At 36.8% G+C, this 26,060-nt stretch overlaps 1 protein-coding gene across 2 annotated transcripts in view; it reads left to right on the plus strand.

Moving 5' to 3' along the window:
* The window catches only part of PRELID2 (PRELI domain containing 2), a 42,104-nt gene extending 21,746 nt beyond the window's left edge, over positions 1-20,358 (plus strand). For both annotated transcript variants that reach the window (XM_032209245.1, XM_032209246.1), the window contains exons 3-7: positions 4,062-4,135; positions 6,214-6,374; positions 14,426-14,531; positions 16,799-16,863; positions 17,332-20,358. In XM_032209245.1, coding sequence (XP_032065136.1) covers positions 4,062-4,135; positions 6,214-6,374; positions 14,426-14,531; positions 16,799-16,855 — 398 coding nt within the window. In that variant the 3' untranslated portion in view covers positions 16,856-16,863; positions 17,332-20,358. The remainder of the gene's footprint in view (positions 1-4,061; positions 4,136-6,213; positions 6,375-14,425; positions 14,532-16,798; positions 16,864-17,331) is intronic.
* Positions 20,359-26,060: the final 5,702 nt, after the last annotated feature.

Here is a 26,060-nt window from a genome sequence, read left to right on the forward strand (position 1 = left end):
CTGCTGGAGTGGGGCCAGGTCGGGCAAAGTCAACCAACCACAGTTTGTTTTACAGTATTTATTCACATGCATCTAGTGAGAAAAATAAATAAATCTTTTTGACCAGCTTAGTTGATGAGGGCAGATAACCTAAACAATGAATGTTTTGTTTTAGCTCTTTGGTGGAAGAGAACTAAACTGGCATTCCAAACTTCCTGCATAGCTGACAACATAGTGTTAAAGCTGTAAACAAATTTTGCTTGGTAGAGGAATGGAAGGAGGACACGCTATAAAAACGCATACATAATAGCAGGATAACAAGATTTTAAGCCTCTGTGGGCAAGGAAGGGAGAAAGTGATTGAAATTGGTCTACCTTGGGTTCAATTAGAAATGAAATAAGCTGAACTTGGGCCAGGAGGTGACAGGCAGTATGATGAGAAATCATTTATATGGGAGAAAAATATCATGTCTCTCATCATTTAAAGTAACATTGCTTGGGAAGGCTGATGCATTCACTTAACTAAAGTAAGCTGCATTTTCTAGGATTCTTTAGAGTGACCATGGATAGGATTGGACTGCCAGCTAATTACTAAAATTCACTGATTAATGTATTTCTTGTGGTATTAGGTGTACAGATAATCTTCAATTAGCAACTGCCCCATTTAATGACTATATGAAATTATGATCTTCACAGGTCTGTAAAGCGAAGGAAAGGTAAAGATCTTAAGCACAGCTGTAGTTTCATTTAGTGACCGCTTTGCTTAATTTGCAATGTCCCAATTGTAGTCATTAAACAAGAACCACATACATTACTTTGAGTTTAAATTGCTTTATTTGAAATAATCTGCCTCGGCAATTTAGGAAAAGTCTTGAGCTAAACAATGCTCACATGAGCACTCTCAGAGGAGTGGCTGAAGTTCTCAGCATTACAGCAATGCTGATAAATGCTATGGATATCAAAGAAAAACTGGCTTATTTTTTTAAGAGGAAAATAATGTGAAAGGGAAGTCCATATATTTGGGTAGAAATGACATGATTTCTATATCATGAAAATTTCATTTGATAGTCATTCAAATGCCAGATAACTACTGAGTGCATATATTTGGTGCGTTGGCCTTTTGTGGATCCTGGTCTCAAAATATGGCACAAGACAACAATTGTTTCACCTGAAACATGCGGTTTACAGGTGAAATGTCTTAGAGCAGAGGTGAAGAATCAGTAGATTTTCAGATGGTGCTGCAATGCAAACTTTGGCATCTCTCACCAATAACCCTGCTGAGATTCCTCACTGGTTCCTCCAGCCCATTTAGAGAGCCGAGGAATAGAACTGAATAAACATAAGCCTTTGTTTTTGGCTCTGTAGTTTTTGCATGCTACCATTTGGGTAAATACTGACTTGAGGTGCAATTGAGTGAGAAGAAAATCAAGTTCTTGGTCAATTGCTATCCTTCACTGTACTGAGCTGACATTTCTGTGGAAGCTTTAGAGATAAAAACTAGTTAATCCTTAGCTTCATAATCTTCATTGCCTAACTGCTTGGACCATCAGTTTTCTATTTATCTTTCTGCCCTGTAATATCTCTTTTTTTTCCTTGAGACTACACTCTGGTCAGATTTGAGAAGGAGTGCTAGGTGTTATCAACCTATTTTGATAAGGAAAACATATACCGTACATACGTACTGTACATACATACTTACATACAATAAAAGTATTTTCTTCAGTTGGTAGGAAGTATTTAATTGCTAGTCCCTGGCAGTTATAATAGAATGTTTGATATTTTGCAGCAGTGAGTAAAATGGAGCTATATAATTTTGTTCAGCTATGCATAATCATCTCATTCAGTTTCATATATTTTTATGACTACTGCATGCCTGCTGAAAATTATGCTGGAGCAGGAAATATAAGTAAATTCAGGATTGTGAGAAAGTTCCTATGAGCTATTTTCCTAAGGCAGTGATGGTGAACCTATGGCACGTGTGCCACAGTTGGCACACAGACCCATTTGTCAGGGCACGTGAGGCGCTGCCCTGTCAGCTGGCCAGCGTGCATGCACGCGCTGGCCAGCTGAGTTCACCCTTTTTAAAGCCATTTTTCACCCTCCCCAGGCTCCAGAGGCTTTATAGGAGGCTATATAAAGGCCCTCCGGAGACTTCATGAGCTTCCCTGAAGCCTCCAGAGCGCAAAAAATCAGCCCTATGGGCAAACCGGAAGTTCAGGAACGGACTTCCGGTTTGCTTGAAGGGTCGTTTTGACTGCTCCGGAGGCTTCAGGGAAACCTCCTGAAGGTCCCTGAAGCCTTTGGAGCTCTCAAAATGACCCTCCAAGCAAATCGGAAGTCACTTCGGGTTTGCTCAGAGTGTCATTTTGACTGAAGGTCCCTGAAGCTTCCGGAGGGCTTCATGGGGGGCAGGGGAGGCTGTTTTCGCCTTCCCCAGGCTCTTATAAAGCCTCTGGAGCCTGGGGTGGGTGAAAAAAACATACAAAAAATGGGGAGTGCCTGTAGTGCACTCATGCACACTGGGGGGGGGTTGCGCTTTGCATTATGGGTGCAGCACACCTGCACATGACCCTCTCCTGCGCTCCCCACACTTATGGCACGCGAGCCAAAAAAGGTTCACCATTGCTGTTCTAAGGTAAAAGCTGAATCTCACGACAATCTGTGGTTGCTGTCAAAAGGGCTAATTCATTCCTTAGTTCTATGATTCATTTAGCAATAATAATCATCTATGGATTATATCAATTATGTCTTCTTTTTCTAACACTCAAACTGTGCAAGTATCTTTTTTTTAAAGCTCTTAGGTTTTTTTTTTAAATCACAGATTTATTCAACTATTGTTCTTTGTCCCTAAATGACTGTCCCAATTCCCCCCCCCCCCAACTGCCGCCTTATCCATTGTGGCTGTCAGATTGGGGTCACAGAGGAGAAATGTCCTATCGTCAGGAAAAAAGAATCTCATTACAATATAGCTATACACTAAAAGGACCTGCATATATAATACAAATACTAGCCAGGAAATGAGTAAATAAATACTACTTCTGGGAAGAATTAGAACCAAAATCTGTCATTCCACCAACCCAGTTTCCAACTGTTGCCTTATATGTTTTGTTTTTTAAGGAAATAATATGTTGGAAGGGATACCAAGTTATTTTTCAAAATATTCAAAATTTGTATTCGGCATGGCATGCAATTTCAATTCAATTTTTTCTTTGGGAAATAATCAGCATATGACTCCCTGTAAATATGTCAAGTGGGATATCCATATACAGTGCCAAGTCTGTTTAAAATGTACTGCAGAATGCTGTTTCCAGGGAAGAAATATTTAGATAAGGTTTCAGAGAGAGTTGCCTTTTTTCAAGAGCAAGTAATGGCCTTGCTCCAGGCTATTTGCCCACCCAGGTTATCAATTAACATCTTCCTGAAGCTTATGGACTTAATCTTAAATCATTAAATATTAAAATGAGAATTGATTTTAGAAGCCAGTCACGTTTGCATTGTAGGTCAATACCTATAATTTGAGAAAGGGGCTGTTCTTTAACTTTCAGAAAGGAGCTTTATTCTTGTCACTGATTCAGTTCAGAGCAAAAATAAATGTTTGTTGTCCAAGAAAATGGCTTTAGACTTCAAACATTGGCATTGCTAGATGGCAGAGAGGTAGTTTATGCTCTTAGGATGTTCTTTAGAATGCAGAATGAGAAGAATGAGCTGTTTTTGCTCTGAAGTGCTGACCCAGGAAGATACTTGAAGCTTGTAACTAGCACACAAGTGCCTCCGAAATTAACTCCCTTACTGCTATTTGCCAAAATTTACTGTGATTTCAAGGCAGTTCCAGGAAGTTCTAAAAAGTTTGAACTTAGCATTGTATTTTATGCTTTGTTATCACCATCACAGTAGATTTAAATCAGTTTTCCAAGATTACTAGGTAGGGTTGTTGCAATAAAATCCTTCCTAGATTAACATACTGCAATATTCTTTGAGTGCTAAAGCAAAAAATTAACTAAATCCCTTTATGGCTTTCAAGCTTTCCTGCTGATATTGTTTGATTTTGTTTGTTACACTGAAAATGTATTCTTTTCTTATCAGACTTGTCTACAGGAGTCATATATCGGAGAAGGATTGCAACATGCCAAAATGTAATTCCACACATTTTAAGAAAGGTAACTCTGTTCAAGCCATTAAAATTCATTATAAAGGTGATAGAAGCAAACTATACTTTAGTTCAACTTTTCTGAGTTACAGATGATAGCATTTAAAATTCGACTTTGTGTCTTAGAGAGGAGATAGCTAATGTTCAAAGTCCTTATCTCAAAATGAGGATTTGTAAAACAATCAAAGTAACATTTTTTACAATATACCGTATTTATCGGCGTATAACACGCAGTTTTAAAACTAAAATTGCAAGCTTAAACCCTGCCTGCGTGTTATACGCCGATACTGCGTGTTATACGCCGGGTCCACTGTTCCCTCTAAGGTGCGCGGCCGCGCGGCCGCGCACATGGCAAGAAACCCCCGCGCAGAGGTTTCTAACTCCCGCGCAGAGGTTTCTTTCAAAGCAAACGTGGGGAAGTCCTTTGCAGGCAGCTAGAACTGGCTGCCTGCAAAGGACCTCCCCAAACTTGTTTCAGCGGCAGCTCTCAGCCTGGCGGCAGCGTCACACAGACTGTGGAAGGAGGGGGAGGAGGAGGGAACCAAAGAGAGCTTTTACCGAGTCTGCGCCCCACAGCCAGGACCGTCCTGGCGCCTCCAGCCGCGTTTCTTCCTGCAAAGCCCTTCGGGCAACCCGAGAGTTCCGCTTGACGCCAGAAGGGCTTTGCAGGAAGAAACGCGGCGTTTCTTCCTGCAAAGCCCTTCTGGCGCCAAAAGGAACTCTCGGGTTGCCCGAAGGGCTTTGCGGGGAAGAAACGCGGCTTGAGGCGCAAGGACGGTCCTGGCTGTGGGGCGCAGACTCGGTAAAAGCCTCTCTTTGGTTCCCTCCTCCTCCCCCTCCTCCTCCTCCTCCTCCTCCTCCTTCTTTCTGGAGCCCCTTCCTCAAAGATTTGGTACCAAAGCAATGGCGGTGAGGAAGTTGTGTCTTTTGGATTTTGCACTGTTGTCTTTTCAATGGTTCTCAGACTGGTTGAACCTTTAGCAGCTGGGGTGATATTCTTTACTGTTAAGGTTACAATTGGATGTGTTGGACAAATCTTAAAAGATGAAACTTTTATTAAAACGTTTGACTTAACTAAAAACGTCTTCCTTTTTCTTCTTCTTCTTAAATATGATTTATTTATTTATTTTTACTTCAGAAGTTTGATGACCGTTGTACAAACTAATCCAACCTAAATGTAGAGGAGGAGAAGAAGGGGGGGGGATTTAAAAAGAGCAGAGGAAAAAGAAAAGAAAGCATGAAGAAAACATAAAGAAAGGGATGGGAGGGAGGGAAGGAAGGAAGGCACTTTATGTTGAGGAGTTAATGTTATAATTCATGTTCTAATGTTATAAATTTTAATCCAACATTAAGTTCCGAGCTTCCAAGTCATTTATTTTTAATGAAAAAAATTTTTACTCAAATTTTTGTGTTAAAATGGGGGATGCGTGTTATACGCCGGTGCGTGTTATACGCCGATAAATACGGTAGTTAATTTAGTTTTAGAATCCAAATAGAAAGGTGATTCTTGTTTTAAGCTTCTAATATCTTCAACTTTCAAATTAAATTACAATATTTATGATATACTGTATGTTCTGCTGTGTACCATAACATTTTGTAAAGTGCTTTTTTAATCTTACATATTGAAAATATAATAATTCAATTTTACCACATTTCTTTTTACTCTTTCCATGCTTCATCTAGATGGGAAAGCATAAAATTGACAGGTACCAAAGAGAATGAAAAATGAACCCAAATGTTTTGAGTAATTATGTCTTGTGTGCAAACAGTTGATGCTTTTTTTTGGATCTGTTACATTAAAGTGGACTTAAAAGAGAAATAAAATGGCACACATTAAGTTGATGCTTTGCTTTAAAATGTTGCAATTGGCAACAATTAACAAGTTACTAAGCAGTGGAAATAACTAATAAAAGCTTGCATGTTTATCAAATGTCAATGTTGGGTCAGTGGTTACATGTTATTGATAGATATTAGCTTTAATATGACTGTTAATGATTTTAAAAGAATGAAATTATTTACTAATGTATGTAATCTGATCTTTTTTTCCTCACTCCATTTATTGACCATTGTAAATGTTACATTTGACAGATTAGTATCCTGAAAGTATCAGAAGTCTACTTAGAAGAGGAGTCGTGGCTTAATATGCAAGATAGAATTATGTCTATGAAGACTCACTGTCTTACGTGGACAGAGTATGCCACCCTAAATGAAGAATCAGTCTTCAGAGAAAGCTCTGAAAATCCAAATTGGTAAGGTGTAGTAGGTTCATTTATTAGAAAGTGGTATTTGGATTTTCATTTCATGTATCACCTTCAGTAGGAAGAACTGAAGGTTTTACCTTGGGCATCCATGATGGTTCTTAGTAATATAGTAAGTCTGTACAATGTATGAACCACCATACCAAGGACTGCTTGCTGTATGTATATTGAGATGCATTGAAAACACTGATTTGGGGCCCTTCTAAGACTTTAACATGGTCTTTTAGTTTGTCAAACAGCTTACAATTGATAGATAGGAATGTCATACAGCCCTATAAAAGTCATAAAAGACAGTATAAAAATGATCCTTTTGGTACCTGATTGACTCTGAAGCTTTACTTTTATATTCTGTATACTGCTGTCATTATTGGTTGCAATATTTTTGTGCCACTTTTCACAATTTTTATGAACAAGTTGTTCATAAACATTTTATTAATAATCATTTTTGGAAAACTGTTACAAATGAAAAAGAAACAATTCGGCAGACAAATATAAAACCAATAGTAACATCCCATTAAAATCACTAAAACAACAATGTGGTTCTGAAAATGTATTTATTTCCCCCTTTTTTATTTTTATAAAAAGACTGATGTAAATTTTAACCTGATGGCCTTTGGCATTCCAGGACTGCTATAGAGGAGGGGTTAATCAGGCTAAGTTCAGTGACAGGCATCTCACCTTGAAGGGAGAACTTCAACCATGTTTTTCAACATTTGCAAACCATCAGAACTCGCAACAAGGGAAAAGTGGGGAAGATAATGTGGAATCTGAAAGATCCAATCCTTCATACTTCACCCAGAGAGAAAACTTATACCAACCCTGTATAACTTACAACTCTGCAAGGTGTATTTTCTAAAAACTGGTTACACTTTAATAGTAAAGATTTCTTCAAATGAAGGCGAACTTGGTTTTATTTTTGAGCTGTTTTGCAGTTCTGGAAAAATAAGCAAAAGAAATGAACTATTGATAAAAACAGGAGTAGCTGTGTGGAGCTTAAAAATTGTCTTGCATATTATAAACAATTGGCTCACTGCAATTTTTTTTTTTTTTTAGAAAGGCCCATGAAATAAAAATGTAATGTAATAGCAACCGACCCAAAGTTAATGTATTATTAAAAAAGTTAATGTTGGTCGAAGTAAAAGTTATGTGGATTTTTTCTGACAGGTATTTTTACATGAGCTCCGTTTTATGCATGAAATGCATTTAGTAGATAATTACAATGTACAGCAAATAATAGTCACTTAGTTGTCTTACATGGACACACCCAAAAGAGGTGCCACTTTGTTCATGTGGACTGGGATACATTTTCCTGTGGTTTGAATCTATGGAAAGCTGTGTGCAGGGATATTTTTTCAGTTGGTTAGAATGAGTCAGGTTAAAAAAGTCTGAGAAGGACATGCTCTTGATTTCAATCTTGATTTCAGTATGAAAAGAAAGCAATACTCATAACTTTGTCTGCATTAGTTTTTTGTGGCTCACTTTTAAAGCCTGGAGTTGTAGAGAACGAAAAAGAGCTAATCAGTTGGGAATGTTATATGAAAGTAAGTATTGGAAACAACTGGTCCATTACAAAAGTATATTGGTCAGCTTCTTATTTTGAAGCGAGAGAGACATTTAGGTTCCCAGGAGAAGAATATGATTTTCATCCTGGGTTAACAAAATTGAAACAGTGCCAGGGCATCAGTTTATCTTTTAATTGTTTTCCGCTAAAACATACCTATATTCTAATTCCTGTTGGACTCTTAACATTAATCAGGGCTTCAAATGATAATGGCAATGATTCGGAAATTTTATTTCAATAGTCAGGAGAGTCTTTTCAAGTGCCAGTTGACTTAGCATGATAAGTCAAGGATAAACGTTTTTGTAGATTGTATAAACAGAACCCATGGCTCCTCAAAATAAAGGGATTTCTAAGGATTCTGTGTAATCTCTGATGTAGTCCCAGGATTTAATTTGGAAAGAGGAAATATAAAGTATTATCAAAGGTTTCAGAAGAATGGTCAACAAAAGCTAGCTCGTGCAACATGACTGCCGATAGACCTCAGGAAAAATTCCTTTGTATGAAACAGTAAACTGACATATGGTTGCTTTGTATAGTCTGGTGCGTTATTTTCTTTGGAGCTTCCCAACCACTAAGTAATCATCTTTTTTCCTGACGATAAAATCACATAAGCTAATGCACAATTGATATACTGTGAATGGGAAGTAGATGAATAATCTACTAATGCTGTTGATTCAAAAAAGACAGTGAATGATCCATCAAATTTACCTTGGAATTTGCAGTTTGAGTGTCAACCTTGTCTTCTTATCTATTAACCTTAGATAGCACTTATAGCCAAATGTAGCTCATTTCTTTAGTTTATATTGACAATAAAACAAAGGAAAGCTCTCTTGATCACATCAAAAACTTACCTGTTTTACCTATTTTTTTTCAATGTGGTAGCCAAGCAGGTGCTTTCAGGAGGTTTAAAAATCTGAATTTCTGCCTTTCTCTCTCTCTCTATATATATTCTTTGTGGAATTCATCTTTTTCTTTTTCAACTAATCCTGAACAACAGACCATGTTAGCCTACACTGTGCCAGTCGGTTTTTAAAAAAAGATTCTTTGAAAAGTACTTTTGTTTTCTACAGTGAATCTATTGTATGTACCACTCAATCACTCACATTTGTTTGTAACCTTCAATTTGGCAAAACTGCCTCATACGGCAACAGTTTTTCAACCAAGGTAGTTAAGGTGAACTAACTTACAGAATGCATCCAAAATCCCATCTTGAAATTTGGAAAACTTCTGGTTTCTTCAGCATAGCCACATTACAATGGTCAGCTGCTGTCAGGTGATTGGCATTTCCAATGCTCCATAAGAACTTTTCACAGTCAATGGGGAAGCTAGCAGGGAGTTTAAAATCAATTGTGTTGAACAGAGGGTGGGTGGGAGGGAGGGAGGAAGGAAGGAAGGAAGGAAGACTTCTGATGCTCCCTGCTATCTTTCTCAAGGGGATTCAATAAAGAGCTGGCATGAAGTTGGAATTTGCTCCACTCCCACTGATTTTTTGCCCAACAATGAACATTCTCTTCTTGTGTTTAGGTAAGGAATATCTGTGCAATGATGACCTAACAGGACATGGGTTGTCTAAATAAGACTTATGGGAGAGAGACCTCCAGGGATAGTGAGTGTTGCTATGGCTAGTTAGCTTATTTTGAAGTCTTTCTGTCCATCTTAAGTCATTTCTGCTCCTATATTTAAATTCCAGTAATGGCAGTGAATAAAAAAAATGAAATCTTTACATGGCAGTATTGTTGATAAAGTAAGTTTAAAAGATAAGTTCACAAGAACTAATTCATTAGAAAATATTATGTGAGCTGAATAATATAAGATAGCAGAAAACAAGGGGGGGGGATATTCTAGGAAAAAATGGTGTAAAAATATCCAGAATCAATGTTTACCAAATGAATAAAGTTATTATAATGTTAACACAGAACTACTGAAGACTTGAAAAAAGGTTGTAGCACTATGAATTTTTCTCACTTTCCTAGCTTTTAAAGTATGCTAGGATTGCTTTTGACAATATCTGAAAGATACAGTTTGAAATTACAGCAGGATCATTTCTTCCTTTTTAATTCAGTTTGCTGACATTCTTTGCCATAGTGTGCATTGCAAAATATGTCCCCCCCACAATAATCATAAAAAACAAGAAGGTAAAATGGCAAAGTTAGTTTGCTGTCTACTTCCCAGACCTTCTCATTTAGAAATATGTGGAAAATTAGTCCTTGATCCTTGATCTGGGGAAAAAGGATTTCTTGACATCCTATTCTAACCCTCAGGAGGAACATTTGGCTTTAAAAAGTCAGACTGAATGTTGCAGCTCTAAACTTTCTAAGCTCATCTAATTTCTGCTTGCTTGTAGAACAAAAGGGTTAAGGCATATAATTTGGCTCTCTATTGGTATCTCTGAATGCTAAAAATGTTAAGTGATTTCATTTGAATTGATACATATTTCAAAATTTGGTGAACAGTGGAGCCTATATATTGAGCAGCGCTGATTCTAAAATGCAGTTCTATTTTCTTTTCATGTCGTCAAATAGTGTACACAGATCTTTGAGCTTCTCAGGTGTAGGCATGCTTAATTATTAATGGGCAACAGGTTACTTTTTCAGTCCAAATCACATGAGAAATTAATGTTGAGGAATATCTTCATTTGAAAATAACAGGGATAATGTTTTATTAGAGTGATTAGATTCAGCAATTTAAATATCTTGATTTCTAGCAGTCGTCTTAAAGACATCTTGATGTTATGTGTTGAAAATGACTTCCCTATAATTGCACAGCAATATACGGAACTGAAACATTTATTAAATAATAGTACATCTTGGGTGCTGTAACAGCCTCTTAAGGATCCATAAGAGTTCTGATACTTGAACATGAAGTAAAAATTCAATGTTATAAGGCAGGGATGGCAAACGTTTTTTCCCTCGAGTGCCAAAAGGGTGTGTGTGTGCTGTGTGTGTGTGCTGACAACCATAATCCAATGCCCCCCCGCAGGCCCGCCCCCCCCGTGCATGCATACATGAGCCCCGGTACTCCCACCATGCATGTGTACATGACCCTCCTCGTGCTCCCCTGCCATTGTGCATGCGTGCAAGAGCCCCGTTTTGGTCCTGGGATCAAAAAGGGGGTGCGGGGAGCACTGTATCCCCCCCATCCCAGTGCATGCGTACACTTCTCCCAGCAGACCTGAAAATCAGCTGACTGGCAGGAGGTGCACGCACATGCGCAGTGGAACTGATGTGGGCGATGGCTCTTGTGCCTGCAGAGATGGCTTTGGGTGCCACCTGTGGCACGGATGCCACCTGTGGCATGCATGCCATAGGTTCGCCATCACGGTTATAAGGAATTAGAAAGTTAAAATGAAAGTTAGCATTAGTTACAGTAACTGAATTGTAGAATGAAGAATTTGAAGGACTAGTTTTGGACTATCATTAGGTCCAGTTATTAAGAAACGTCTGTCTGTCTGTCTGTCTGTCTGTCTGTCTCCCTGTCTGTCTGTCTGTCTGTCTGTCTTATGGTTTAAAAATAAAAAAAATCATTAGAAAATATTTCTCCAGAAGCATTCAAAGGCTCTGAAAATGTCTTTTTGTCAGTGGAACTGAGGACCATGAATGAAGATGAAGCCAATCAAGTATTGATCTGATTGTGAATTAATTCTATAGTTCCCCTCCCCCCCAATTGCATATACTGGTTTCTTTTTTTGTCAGTTTAGCTTTATTTATTATAATATATCTAAGTTTTCTTTATTTCATAGAATACTTTTTTTCCCTTGTTGGTACTGTAGATTTCTACATTTCAGTATTAAATTAAAAAACAACAGAAGGATGTGCAATGATCATGTATAAGTGGTAACCAACACAAAAATTGGCTGTTACTGCAATACATACTTTGTTAATACGTACAGGCCAGCCATTCTGTTGTATATTCCAGTCCTTGTTCAGTCTACGGTTCTGAATTACACCAGCTGTGCCAGTAACCAAAGTAGCTGCCAATTTTGGGAGCTTGAGGGAAACAATGACAAGAATGAGAAGTGCACTCCAGAAATTTTTGCATTGTCATTTAGAGTACTGTTTAGTTGTAAACATTTGTGTCTACAGTAGTACCTGCAATTTTCTGTAGTATATTACACATGGCTCTGATTTTAAAGGCATATCCTTGTAGTGCAGTGAAATTGTGAATTAGCCTTAATTTTGATGCTGGGGACGTGGGGCTGAGAAACAATAACTTTATACTTTCTGAGGGGATCGAAATATTTATAAATGCTGCAAATTGGGCAGATTATAAAGAAGGAAGTTGGAAATCAAATATTAGCTTCTGTTTTGTGTGTGTATATATATATAAAGTATGTATAAAATATATAAATACTGTAACATAGTGGAGAAATTATTATTAAGTATTAAGCTCATAGAAACTTTTTGATATTATAAAATCAATGCATAGAATGTCTATCAATGCTGTTCTTAGTTTTAATTGTACAATTCAAGCAACTTTGTTTATTTACATTTTGGAGATTATATTGAACATTGTCATAAACTTTTTTTCTCTTTAAAGGTTGACTTATCTAAACCATCAGGGTGCTAACAATTTTTAGTTTATTTTGCAAAAAACCCAGTGTGCCCAGCTACTATCTGTATTTAATAATGTGATTGTCACAACTTATAATGCAATAAAGCAATTACAGGGGGGGGGGGAACCACAATAATTTGCATAGCCCTGCCTTTTCCATGCATGCATCTATATTACTGGTGTATTTTATAGAATCATGGCTCAAAATAACTTTGAATGTTTACTATAGACATGCTTTGCTTTCTAATACTCGTTCATAGTTATTATATCACTTTGTCAAATACCTAAAGCAGTCTGTTGCTTAGCAATCTGACACAGTAAAGCTACTCCTCCCTTTCTTTTTCCTCTTAATCTTAACAGTCTACTTTAAAATTTAATAAGTAGCACAGATAGTTTGGTGCTGTCAAGTTGGGTTCAACTCTTCAATCAAACAAATTGATGATATCTCAGTAGATGTTATCTGGACCTGCCTTTCATAATTAGTAATGCAAGTTTGTTTAAAAGTCAAATGAACAATGTTCAGTCGAATTTCTTCTGAGGAAGATAAGCAGTGATTGCAGCCTTGTTGGTTTTAAATTAGGAATGGTGACATTTGATCCTTTTCTTTCTTTCTTTTTTTAATTTATATTTTTTTATAATTTTTTATTTTATACACATAAGCACATCAACAGAAACAAACACATAACTTAAAAACAACATAGGAACAATAAGTTCCATCATATATCATACCGCAGTTCCGAATCAGTTTCTTTGCAGTTAGTATTTTCCCTACTATACATTTCTATCTTGCGTTCATAATCTCCTTGTTCGTTATCCATTTTTATGTACAATTCTTTATTTATTTATACTTAGCTTCTTATGACCAAATATTATTTACCTATATTATGGTTTATATTTTTACTGTTATTTATTCTCTTACATACAGTTATAGATATACATTCACATAGTTATTCTTTTTCTTTGCCATTCTTATATTATTATTATTCCATTTAAGAGGTTATAAGGTATAGGTTGGAATGCTTTGTTTACCATCCTTCGCACCTGCTATGACACCGCCTTGTTTTCTCTTTCTTTTCTTTTCTCCCTCCCTTCTCTACTTCCTTCCTTCCTCCTCTCCATCCCCTTCTTCCTTCTCTTTCTTTCATATGGGTATTTTAGTTCTTCCAGCTTTGAAAGTGATAATTACTGATGAGAGTTGGGGAAGAGGGAAATGGCTGTCTGCAGTTTCTTTGCCTCACACATGTATTCAAAACATTACTAAATTACTAAAATTGGCATTAGATTACTGAATGGCATTAGAAAACACAGTGCTGTCATATTACTACAGTAGAAACATTGCATATTCTATGCACCCCTGTTTGTAGGACTCAGTTAGAGCAAATGATCTCAATATTTTAATTAATAATCACTTTAATGAAGTTTAAAGTAGAATATGTTGTTTACATGCATTCTAAAACACTATAGCACTTATATTGTATGTTATATATTATCTTTGCATCATGCAGGCATATTTTGGTGACATAAGGAAGATGTGAAACTTTAATGAACTAGAAATAAAACCATAGCCAAAAAACACACACTTTTATAGTATGTGATATATGACCTTGAAGAGATTATTTTGAATATTTTCTAAGCTTTGATCTCATTATTATTATTTTTGTTTTTACTTTAAGAACAGTTTAACACATTGTTTTGGAATTCATAATGACCATGACAGCCATGACAACCAAAATATATGAAGCCTAAGGCATTTTTCTATTTGAATATTTGACTCATTCTTTTTGTCATTAGCAAGTGTTGGTGAGTGGATCCTTTATTAGTAGATTTTTTCTAGTCTTACCTTATGCATGAAGGCAATTGGGTGACCTTACTGCAGACATTGTAGGCATTGCAGACAATGTTCCAATTCAGTTACATTTTTATTTTGTAGGACAGAATTTGTTCAGAAAGGAAATATAACAGTAAAAGGGACTGGATTGCTGAATTGCTTACTGGAAATTTTTGCACGATCCTTTTTAAATCAAGGAGTCAAAAGGGTAAGTGCTTTATTTTTTTAAATTTAATTCCCAGGTTCTTGACATCTAATATGCTTTTTTTCTGATATGTACAATATTCTAGTTCCTTTATATTAAAATGTGTCAAAACAAGTATTGGTACAGAAGGCATTCCCATATATGTATTTGTTTAGACTAATGTCATAGGTCACCACATGCCTACATTGTATTTATTTGAAGTTTTCATTCAGGCAGCATTTGGGTTAGCACTTGAAGCAGATTCATTCATATAAGTGCCCCTTTTTCAATTAATCCAATTAATCATAAATTATCCCTGAGATATTTAGCAGCAAATGTGGTTATAGGGTGCTATGCTGATGGTGGTTCTGTCATGGTATCTTCCCAGAATAGAATTTATAAGACTGAGTATGTATATTTATTCACAAACAGATACATTAGTCAAGCAAATATGTGATCGCATACATTGTAAAATTGATTATAAGAAAAATTGAGAACTCCTAGGACTTTTGAAGAATTGATCCTGACCCATTTTGGGGTTCTTGGGATAATTGTCAGAACTGGAAAAAGATTAAGATTGTGTAGATAGAACATAATGAGATGAAGTGATACTACATGAGATCTTTTTATATTTATTTTTATTTTTATTGATAACCTTTTTTAACTCATCTGGTCAGGCTTATTCTTCGATGCTGTCAAATATTCTCAGAAACTTTATTTCAGTGGTTATTTGACATTCATCTTACTTGCAGATGGTTCACCTTTTTCCTCATTTTCATCCGTTTCTGTAATAAAATAGGCATAAGCAAAACAAGACAAATAAGAGGTCAAAAGTATTTACAGTCAGAAGTACATGGGTGCACTAGAGCGCACCTGGTATAATCTTAAAAGAGTCAGAGCAAAGTCACATTATGTAGCAGATATTATAACATATTGAAACTAATATTAAATATAGCATTCTCTCATTTTATATTAATTCATTTTATGTGAGATCTAGCAAGGTGAAGGGACCCCATGATTACCTATAGAAGAAAATCCTTTCACTATAGAGATCTGTTAAGTTCTATTGTCTACATTTGCACATAACAAACAAGGTTTGTTATAACAAAAAGATCAGCTTAGCTGATAAAATTAAAATGACAAGTATTAGAACCTCAATTGTAAGGAATATATTTATTGGGCAGTACCATTATTTCAGTCATATATGACTTACAATTGATCTTTAGCCATTTTATATATTCCTCCCCCCCCCTCTTCTTTCCTAACACCTATGTTAGAGGCATCAATACTATGAGAAAGAAAGGAAAAGCAGCTTTCACACTGTGAACATAATTGATTCAATAAATAACATGTTAAGATTCCCAGTGCAAAACTCAAGAGTTCTCACATTTGTCAGTTTGTGCTGTAGTTAGTAAATGGTGGCAAACTTAATTTAGATGGATGAGCTGTATTAGTCAGTTCTCACTTCCTGTGGAGATGATGAAAACAGAAAAAGGAGCTGCAAGTTCCAATATTTTAAAGTTTATAAAGAAGCATTTTGCAAGCCATTCTGAATTTTTAAAATGTGGATCATTTGGGTTATTGGTTTGTAACTGATCCAAAGTTGGCACGGTAAACATAATTTCCAAATTCTATTATGAAAAGAAGATTTGATGGTGTACTGCACTGTTTGAGCTGCCAGATCTTTGTTACATATACAGATATTTCTCCTTTACCAGAGAACAAAAAGATCCCAATTAGTGTGGGGCCTTGGAACTACAGCCACTGACATCCACATCTGAAACCAAACAGAATATAGTAAATACTAGAATCAAACTACCAAATTCTGATTGGTACATTGGTCAAAATTGCAACAAGCTAGAGCTCTAGGTTCCAATTATGTATATGTATATCCACACACATATTGTCATCCCCCTTCCTGAATTTACTAGCCAAAAGGTCAAGCAATTTATTGACAAAATGTTAAGAATCTAAAAGAGAAACTTCTTTAGGAACTTGCAACTTGTCTTGTTGCCTAGTTTTCTATGTAGATTTTTACTTGAGATCAGCTTTCCCAAAATCATATGGTATGGATAGAGTTTATAGAATGCCCTGTTGTTTGCCTATATCCCCTGGGACTCTTGTGATTTTATCCTGAAAGTTAGCAGTTTATCTGTGAAACTTGTAAGAGGTTTAGTCCAGTAGGACTCCAAGGGGTGACTAATTGTATTAGGAAGAGATTTGGGGTGACATGGAGTGAATAGGGTTATTTGTAAAATATTTAGATTTCTAGTCTGTGATGTTTTTTACAGAGTATTTCAATCATGGAGAGGCTTCTGCAAGATCAGTTTGGAGGGCCTGTTTTATAATGAAAAATGTGAGTATGCAGATGAACTGTTTTATTCAGTGCAACAATTAACCAAGACAGTTAAAAGATTTTATAACCCATTTGATTCTGAGCCTATTTGAATAATCTAATACTTGAATTCTGCTTGTACAAGAACTTTCACAAGTTTTTTATGACTTGTATTATAGAGTTTAGTATTTGAAACATTTGGCTAAATTCTAATAGCAGATAAAGAGTATTTTATGTTTGTTGCTATAGCGTTGTTTTCTAAACAGTATACACACAAACACAAACACACACACGCACGTACGTACGTACGTATTTACGTACGTACATATGTATGTATGTAAATCTCTCCCAGCCATATTTAAGTGAGTTGTTCTGAAGTTTGATGATGCAAAATAGAAATTCAATCAATCAATCCATGGGCTCTAGGAAAGAGAGCAAATGACTCTAGATTGTTTTTATAACACATTTATTGCTGTTTTTCCCCCCCAGGAACTAAAGTCTCCGTATATCTAAGTTGATACATAGCACTACATCCTTACTTCCAACCTTACATTTTACTGAAGTTAACCGTCTGGATTGTTTTAATGAAGAAAAAAAGATTGTTGAAGAGAAGAGAAAGATTTGAAATCTCCCCTAAATAGCCTACATGGAATGACATAATTTGAACAGTATGTGCTCCAGAACGACCAGGGAGAAAGAAATATTATTTTGAAAAACGATCACTGTGTAGTTGTTCTCTGATTTCAAAGATGTAAATATTTATAAGAAACCATACATTTGAAAAATAACTCCCAAATCTTTAGTTAAAGGAAAAGCTTACTAGCCAAAAGGAATAAGCTTTTCCTGTATTTTAATATGCATAATTTTTCTTGACAGAATATATTTCATGGAAACTGAATTAAGAGATGATGTGAATTTATACTATATGATCACATAAAGACATCTAAGAATAAGAATTTAGTTTTTTAAAAATATTAATTATTCTGCTATAGTATAAAATCATAAACATACACAAATGCTACGGTATTAATATATTTTGGATTACCAATATAGCCCTTAAAATGTGAACCATTGCAAAACATTATGGGGTACCTAAATTTGTAAATGCGTATGGTTTTTTAGTAGCCTCTATCTAAATTCAGAATGGCAAATCATTTTTGTATTGTAAAACCTTTTCAGTGATGGTATTTAATTAGTTCATTTTAAGTACAGTTGGGTGAAATAGAAGATTAACTTGAGGCACCCTATTAAGTATAACTAAACAGTCTGTTTGAAGTGTGAAATGTATTTGATAAAAATATATAGAGGTCAAGGTTACAAGATTCTAATGGATCTTAAAATTCCTTGTAGACTAGTGAGGATATCAGACTTATAACAAGCAGTGACATATCTATATATATTCTACATATTTTCACTATTGGTACATCAAGTAGCTGAAGTGCTAAGAGTTAGTTAATATATCCACCCGGAATCAGCAAATTAGTTGCATTAAATAAATATTATAAACATCAAATAGGGATCTGGGTGATGCTTAGATAAATATTTGAGTTTCAAATTACTTAGATTTTGATTAAATAAAATTATATTCTGGAGAAATAGAGATATTGTTTCAACATACAGCTTTCCATCCTGCAGTTTTATGATGAAGATTGCTGGAGTGAGCTGGAGTGAATTTACATTTACCAAGCACAGCAGTTCCATTGGGTCATTTTTAATTTCTTTCAGCAATGAAATGGTCTAACCATTTGAACAGCTGTTGGACAGCTGGCTAATGGACCCAAAAAGTGTGCCAACTGCCTGCTGTTTCCCTACTTTTTCCTCTCTTTTATTAAACATGTTGAAAGCAGGATGGATGTTCCCAGCAGTATGAATATTAAGCAACAGTGAAGACAATCCTTCTTTCCTGCTGTGTTTGAATTTTGCCCTCATTTTTCCATATGTGAACAAAACATTCACATAGGGGGGAAACAAAAAGATGAAAATGAATATGCATTGTAATTGTTACAAAGGCAGAATTGATATATGAAGCTTGCTCTTATAGTTTATTGAAATGCTGAACACCCAACAAAACTCCCACCTAAAAATATACACATACATCAATATAATATTATCTAGAATATAATAGAAGTAGTGTTAGCCTCCAAGGAAGTTGTTAAGAATTATTTTGTTAGAAGGATGTAAAAATGCATCGTTATTGAATAAAAAACTTTTTTATGTTACCGTTTTACAATTATGGTAACTTATCAGTTACCAGGTGCTTTATGAATAGCAAGATCAGCTAGTGCTAGCAAGCATCAGCTAGTGCTAGAAGGGCTAATGGGCTATATTAAAATAAGCATTTTATCAAAAATGTTTGAAGTTGTTATTCCCCTCTAATCTATCACACCTGGAACATACTGATTGATTCTGGGTATTGCATTTCCAGAAAGATTGACAAGTTAGAATAAGTTCAGAGAAGGGCAAGAAAATTGATATAGAGAGATGACATGCCCTGTGAGGACAGGCTAAAAGAACTTGGGATGATCAGTTTGGAGAAAAAACTGAAAGAAGATATCTTGGGATTCAAGTACTTAAAAGTGTGCCATAGAGACGATAGTCAGGAACTATTTTAATTGCCATGGAAACAAGGTCCAGAAATAATACCCAGCTAACAATAAATAACTACATACAAATGATGGGTATAAATATAGGGTCTGGATGGGAAACAGCAGGCTTCAACTGAACCTGTTAAGGCTAAGTGGCTTTGAGTTGTAGGGCCTTCTGGATCCTGGAATTTAATACTGGAGTTTCACTGCCCCAATCAGATCTGGTGTGCAATTTGGGAGTCCTACTGAATTCATGACTCATAAAGCAGGTGCCAATCATGGTAGGAGGGACTTTGTCCTAGTTGTGCCCTGGATCATGAGTCTCTACTTGCAGTTACTCATGCTCAGGTCACCTTCCAAATGGACAATTGTAATGTACTGTATATGAGGCTGTTCTTGGACAGCATCTAAAAGCTTCAACTGCTGGAAAAGCGAAGTTATGAATGTTCCTAGAATGGCCCATATTCAACCTATTCTGTGTGCGCGGCCTTAGTTGCTGGCTTGCAACGGTTCAATTCAAGGTGCTGGTTTTGATCTCTAAAGCCCTACATGGCATGGGATCAGGTTATTTGAGGGACTACTTTTCCCTGGATACTTCTACTCATCCATCAGGTCCAGAAGGAGGAGTGTGTGTATGGCTCCTACCTGCTGACTAATTCCATCTAATGGTGCCTGGGAGGTTGGCCTTTTCACAGAATCTGCTCTTTGGGACATCATTGCGCCGCTCCCCCCCAATGAAATGGGGATCCCATAAAATTGTAGCACTGTGTGGGATGCTAGTTCATTCAACTTATTTATATTGTTTAATTTTTTTATCTGTTTAACTATGGTTTCTCCATAGATGTTTTAACTTTTCATTGTATACTGCCTAGAATCGTGTTTGTGAGATGGGTGATTATATAAATCAAATAAACAAGCTCAACTAACCAGATTTCAGGTTTTTTCCCCCTTCCATTCAGTTCTGCTGATGGTCCCTGCAGTTTTGCTGGCAAGGTTTTTTTATAATTTATAATTCCTTCTTAGGGCGGAGAGAAAGTTACTCTAGAATTCTGGTGTTCTATGTAAAAAGTTGTTCTTCAAAGTTCTATGTAATGGTCTTTGGTATAATTCTTGCCAAACAACAAACTTCTGTTCTTAAGCAGAGTGCTTTCACACCATAGACAAAATCCCATCTCCTGGGTCAACTAAGCTGACTAAAGCTCCACTATCTACTAGTAGTGTTCTAACTGCAGCATCTAACTTAATATTGATATAGGATAATTCTATTTGTTAAGCCTTACAGATTGGTTGCAATAAGAATCTTAGCCCTAGAGTTTCATCTTATAATGGACCATTCAGTATTTGAAATAGATTATTTTACTATATTGTTTGAGATGCTCTTTTGCTAGCCCATTAGAAAAGGATGGAATGTGATTTCTCACCTTGTTTAATCATAGGATAGTCAATATCAACTTACTCTTTTCAAGTCTTTAGATTGCTAAGGAACTAACAGCTGTTTGTCTTGGTAGAGGGTTATCAGGAGGAATATTGACTTCCTGGATAGGTGACAGTGGCTCTAAATCTGAGCAAGTGAGGATCTGCCTATAATCATGGTTCAATATAATGTTCCCCACCTATAGATAGCCTTCTTCCTGCTCAACTTGAAAAAAGAACATAGAATAATGTTCTATAACATAGGAAAATGCAGAAGAGACAGTCCACTTCTATTTAAGTGACTAGGCCAGAAATTAATGACAACTGTGAAATCATGAATAATTTCTGACAGGGAAGCATCAAAACAGATACTGTACTTAAAACAACCAGCTGGTTGTTAAAACAACCAGCTTGATAGTTCCCAAAATTGCCTGTGCTAGATCTGATAAGTGTATTATGCACCAATAATTTTTTTAAAAAGTTAACAGAAAAATTAAGCAATTTACGTGCCTGCCTGCATTATTTAGAATCTAGAAGAGACTGAATAGGATAACTGATTACAGTACTGGAATCTTGTTGGAGATAATACAAATTTGATTTCTGTTAGTTTAATTGATAATGGATTCATTTTTGTTCCACTTTTGTGAAACATTCTTATATGGCATTTTTAAAATCTCCCTGAACCTTTCCTGTACTTATTGAAATTGGTTTCTTAATAGTTTTTATTTTATTGTTTCCTTTGTCTCAAAGTGACTATTAGAGGAAATATAAACCGTGAGTAAGACGAATCATATTTAGTTGGAATCTTTCTGACTCTAGAGTTATACTATTTGATTTGTTTGGGTTACTGTAAAGATATTCTCCTATATAAAAGAAATGTATTGCCTAGTTAGTTGATACCAGGGGTGGGTTTCAACCGGTTCACGGCGGTCCCCGCGAACCGGTTGGTCAGCGAACCCGGAAGTAAGTAACTTCCGGGAATGGCGAAGGGCCCACCTGCCCGCCCGCGCTCCTTACCGGTCTTTGAAGGCTTCTGCGCTTCCACGCAGGCGCATGGCACATACAGCGCCTGCACGATTCTCCGCGAGCAGCTGGATGGCACATACAGCGCCTGCGTGATTCTCCGTGAGCAGCTGGAGCATCGCGCAGGCGCTAAGACGCATGCGTGAACTACACGCGTGCACGAAGACGCCGCCGGCCCCATTCCAACTGAACCGGTTGGAACGGGATTAGCAACCCACCACTGGTTGATACCAATATGCTATTGATGTTTTAGAGTTCAAAGAACTCCAGGTTGCCTTTTATAAATAATTCCCAACACATCCCTTTTTTCAATCCTTTTTCCAAGTGGCTTCTTCATGTTTGAAAAGAATGACCTTTTGCTGTCTGAAGGATAATACCAATATGTCTACAGCTCAACAAATAGCTTTTCTAAGGCCCACCTGCCCATCACAATCCTCTCAAAATGTCCTCTCTGTAGCAGCTTCTGTGCATTCTGCCTCTTGAGAGGGATGGCTATCAAAATAGTTTGCCAGAGGACAAAGTTGAAAGGGACTGAGATCTTCCTCATACTAGGTATTACTATCGTGGTGAGCCTCAGTTGTATGGTATATAACCCCATGAGGTGAGTTGAACATGTTACGTGTAGCCATAATCTGAGTTTGGAAATCACAGGAGTGCCAACACACTATCAAAATCAGTATCAAAAATGATTAACAGTTGAAGAGGATTGTCAATTACATATTTGTTTGCAGTTTAATCCTGGGCTTAAATTTAAATAGCAATAGCACTTAGACTTATATACTGCTTCATAGTGCTTTTATAGCCCTCTCTAAGTGGTTTACAGAGTCAGCATATTGCCTCCAACAATCTGGGTCCTCATTTTACCCACCTCGGAAGGATGAATGGCTGAATCAACCTTAAACCGTGAGATTTGAACTGCTGAACTGCAGCTAGCAGTCAGCTGAAGTAGCTTGCAGTACTGCACTCTAACCACTGCTGCATCTGGACTGAATGCTTGAGTATCTTTGAAGAATATAACATTCATTCATTTTAAATTCAAAATAACATTGTTTTAGCACCTGGGATATCTGAATGGAACTGTATTCATTAATTTGGTCATGCACACATGACATTTGCTCTGTTATACAAACTAAAAGTAGCTCCCCCTCCCCCCAAATAGCACACATATTAATCTGAAATAATAGTTCATAAACTTGATTCTTAATTCAAATCATTTTCAATCTTTACATTAGTAACATTCTTTCATTTATTGTAGAGTTTGTTTCCCAGTTTTTGTTTGCTGAAAATCAATTATTAAAGAGTGACTAATGGAATAATAAATATTTTTACACTTCTCTAATAATAGATGTGCAATTTGATTTTAAAATCCTTCATAATGTTCATAATGTTTGCCCTTCAAGTAATCTATTGATATTCTATAAACTTCTTTTCTAAAATGTGTAACACCCATAAAACTGATATGTCAAACTGAGTTCTAAAATGAGTTGTTTAGAAATTATAGGCAAACAACATAAAACAATGACTCCATAGCAAATATTTTGAGGAATAATAAACTGGCCATAACTTTAATTCCTGAAGGTTATAGATTAGAATATATTAAAATCATAGAATCTATAAGTTGAAGGAGTCTCACAATTTTTCTTGTTGAGCCTTCTGTTCATAGCTTGTTGTTAGTTGCGAAGTCGTGTCTGACCCATCACAATCCCATCTGTTCATAGCTAATATCCATTAAACCATCTCCTACTGATGTTCATCTCCAGTGAGACATTTATTATAGTTTTAGGCAGACTGTTTCACTGTTTAGTAGCTCTTAATATCTGGTTTCTTGTAATATTCAACCTGATTTTTTTTCTTTTAGTCACCAATTGCCAGCCCCTCTTTTGTTCTGTTCCAGAAAAGAATGGGCCCATGTTTTAGAAAAGAGTTTTTTTTAGAAATTTGTAGGCTACTACCACATACACTATATTGCCAAAAGTATTCTCTCACCTGCCTTTACTCGCATATGAACTTACTGTAAGTGACATCCCATTCCTAATCTATAGGGTTCAATATGACTTTGGTCCACCCTTTGCAACTATAACAGCTTCAACTCTTCTGAGAAGGCTGTCCACAAGGTTTAGGAGTGTGTTTATGAGAATTTTTGACCATTCTTCCAGAAGCGCATTTGTGAGGTCACACACTTATGTTGGAGGGGAAGGCCTGCCTCTCAGTCTCTGCTCTAATTCATCCCAAAGGTGGTCTATCGGGTTGAGGTCAGGACTCTGTGCAGGCCAGTCATGCTCATCCACCCCAGACTCTGTCATGCATGTCTTTATGGACCTTGCTTTGTGCACTGGTGCACAGTCATGTTGGAAGAGGAAGGGGCCAGCTCCAAACTGTTCCAACAAAGTTGGGAGCATGGAATTATCCAAAATATCTTGGTATGCTGAAGCATTCAGAGTTCCTTTCACTGGAACTAAGGGGCCAAGCACAGCTCCTGAAAAACAACCCACACCATAATCCGCCCTCCACCAAACGTTACACTTGGCACAATGCAGTCAGACAAGTACCGTTCTCCTGGCACCCGCCAAACCCAGTCTTGTCCATCAGATTGCCAGATGGAGAAGTGCGATTCATCACTCCAGAGAATGCATCTCAACTGCTCTAGAGTCCAGTGGTGGCGTGCTTTACACCACTGCATCCAACGCTTTGCATTGCACTTGGTGATGTATGGCTTGGATGCAGCTGCTTGGCCATGGAAACCCATTCCATGAATCTCTCTGCACGCTGTTCTTGAGCTAATCTGAAGGCCACATGACGTTTGGAGGTCTGTAGCGATTGACTGCAGAAAGTTGGTGACCTCTTCGCACTATGTGCCCCAGCATCCGCTGACCCCACTCCATCAGTTTACGTGGCCTACCACTTCGTGGCTGAGTTGCTGTCATTCTCAAACACTTCCATGTTCTTATAATACAGCTGACAGTTGACTATGGAATATTTAGGAGCGAGGAAATTTCACAACTGGATTTGTTGCACAGGTGGCATCCTATCACAGTTCCATACTAGAATTCACTGAGCTCCTGAGAGTGACCCATTCTTTCACAAATGTTTGTAAAAACAGTCTGCATGCCTAGGTACTGAATTTTATACACTGTGGCCATGGAAGTGATTGGAACACCTGATTCTGATTGTTTGGATGGGTGAGCGAATACTTTTGGCAATATAGTGTATGTCTCCTTAGTCTTCTGTTTGTAGAGTAAACATGATACTAATGATAATGCTATGGTCAGTTTCTTTCATTCTTTTAGGCCTTCTATTGTGGTAGCTCTGTTTGATACAACTTCCACTTCTTCATGTCTCTTTTAACATAAAATTGTTTAAACTTGGACACAGAATTGCAAGTGAATTTCTCCCAACACAAAATGCAACAAAAATATTTTCTATGATCTAGAAGCAATGCTTTTGTTACTGCAACCCAAATTGACACTGACCTATTTAGCTCCAGCATCATACTTGGTCACACTTTGTTGGTGACTGACTACAAGTACTAGTCAATCACCACATGTATTTGTCCAAGAAGTGTAATGCTGGAGTTAAATCAGCCAAATACTTAACTACTAGTGCTTGTAGTCAGACACTATATTCTTTCTCACATTGCCCCAGGCTAGATTTCCAGAATTCTGTATCTTGTGTATTCCAGTAGTGTGCCAGAGCTAGCTCTTTCTGACTCAAAAGTGCTGATTGTTAGATTTTCACAATAGATCAAGAATGGGTATAGAACCCCTGCCCTGCCCATATCAGATGTCATCCAAAAGTCTGACCCAAAGGTGCTTTTTCAAGAACCAATTGGACTTTCTATTTTTTCTTTAAAGACGCTTCACTTCTCATCCAAGAAGCTTCTTCTTAAAAAACACCTTTCGGACAACCATGCCATGGATGACTGAGAACCTCCATAAAAGTCTGATCAATGCCATTTCTTCCCCATACCTTGGTCTGAATCTTTACAGAAAAGGCTCCAGATAATCCACTTTATCCAGGGACCACTGAGATTATTTACTATTTCAGTCACATTCTTACAAAAGGAAGGTAGATACTAGATGAAAATTGCCTGGTATAGTGGTGTCATTGATGACTTCTTGAGGAGGTGGTGCATCATTTAAGAGGTAATGAAACAAACTGACTAACTCAAAGAAGAATTCACACCCACTAGAACTCATT

This window comes from Thamnophis elegans, chromosome 2, assembly GCF_009769535.1.
Source record: "Thamnophis elegans isolate rThaEle1 chromosome 2, rThaEle1.pri, whole genome shotgun sequence".
NCBI lineage: Eukaryota > Metazoa > Chordata > Lepidosauria > Squamata > Colubridae > Thamnophis > Thamnophis elegans.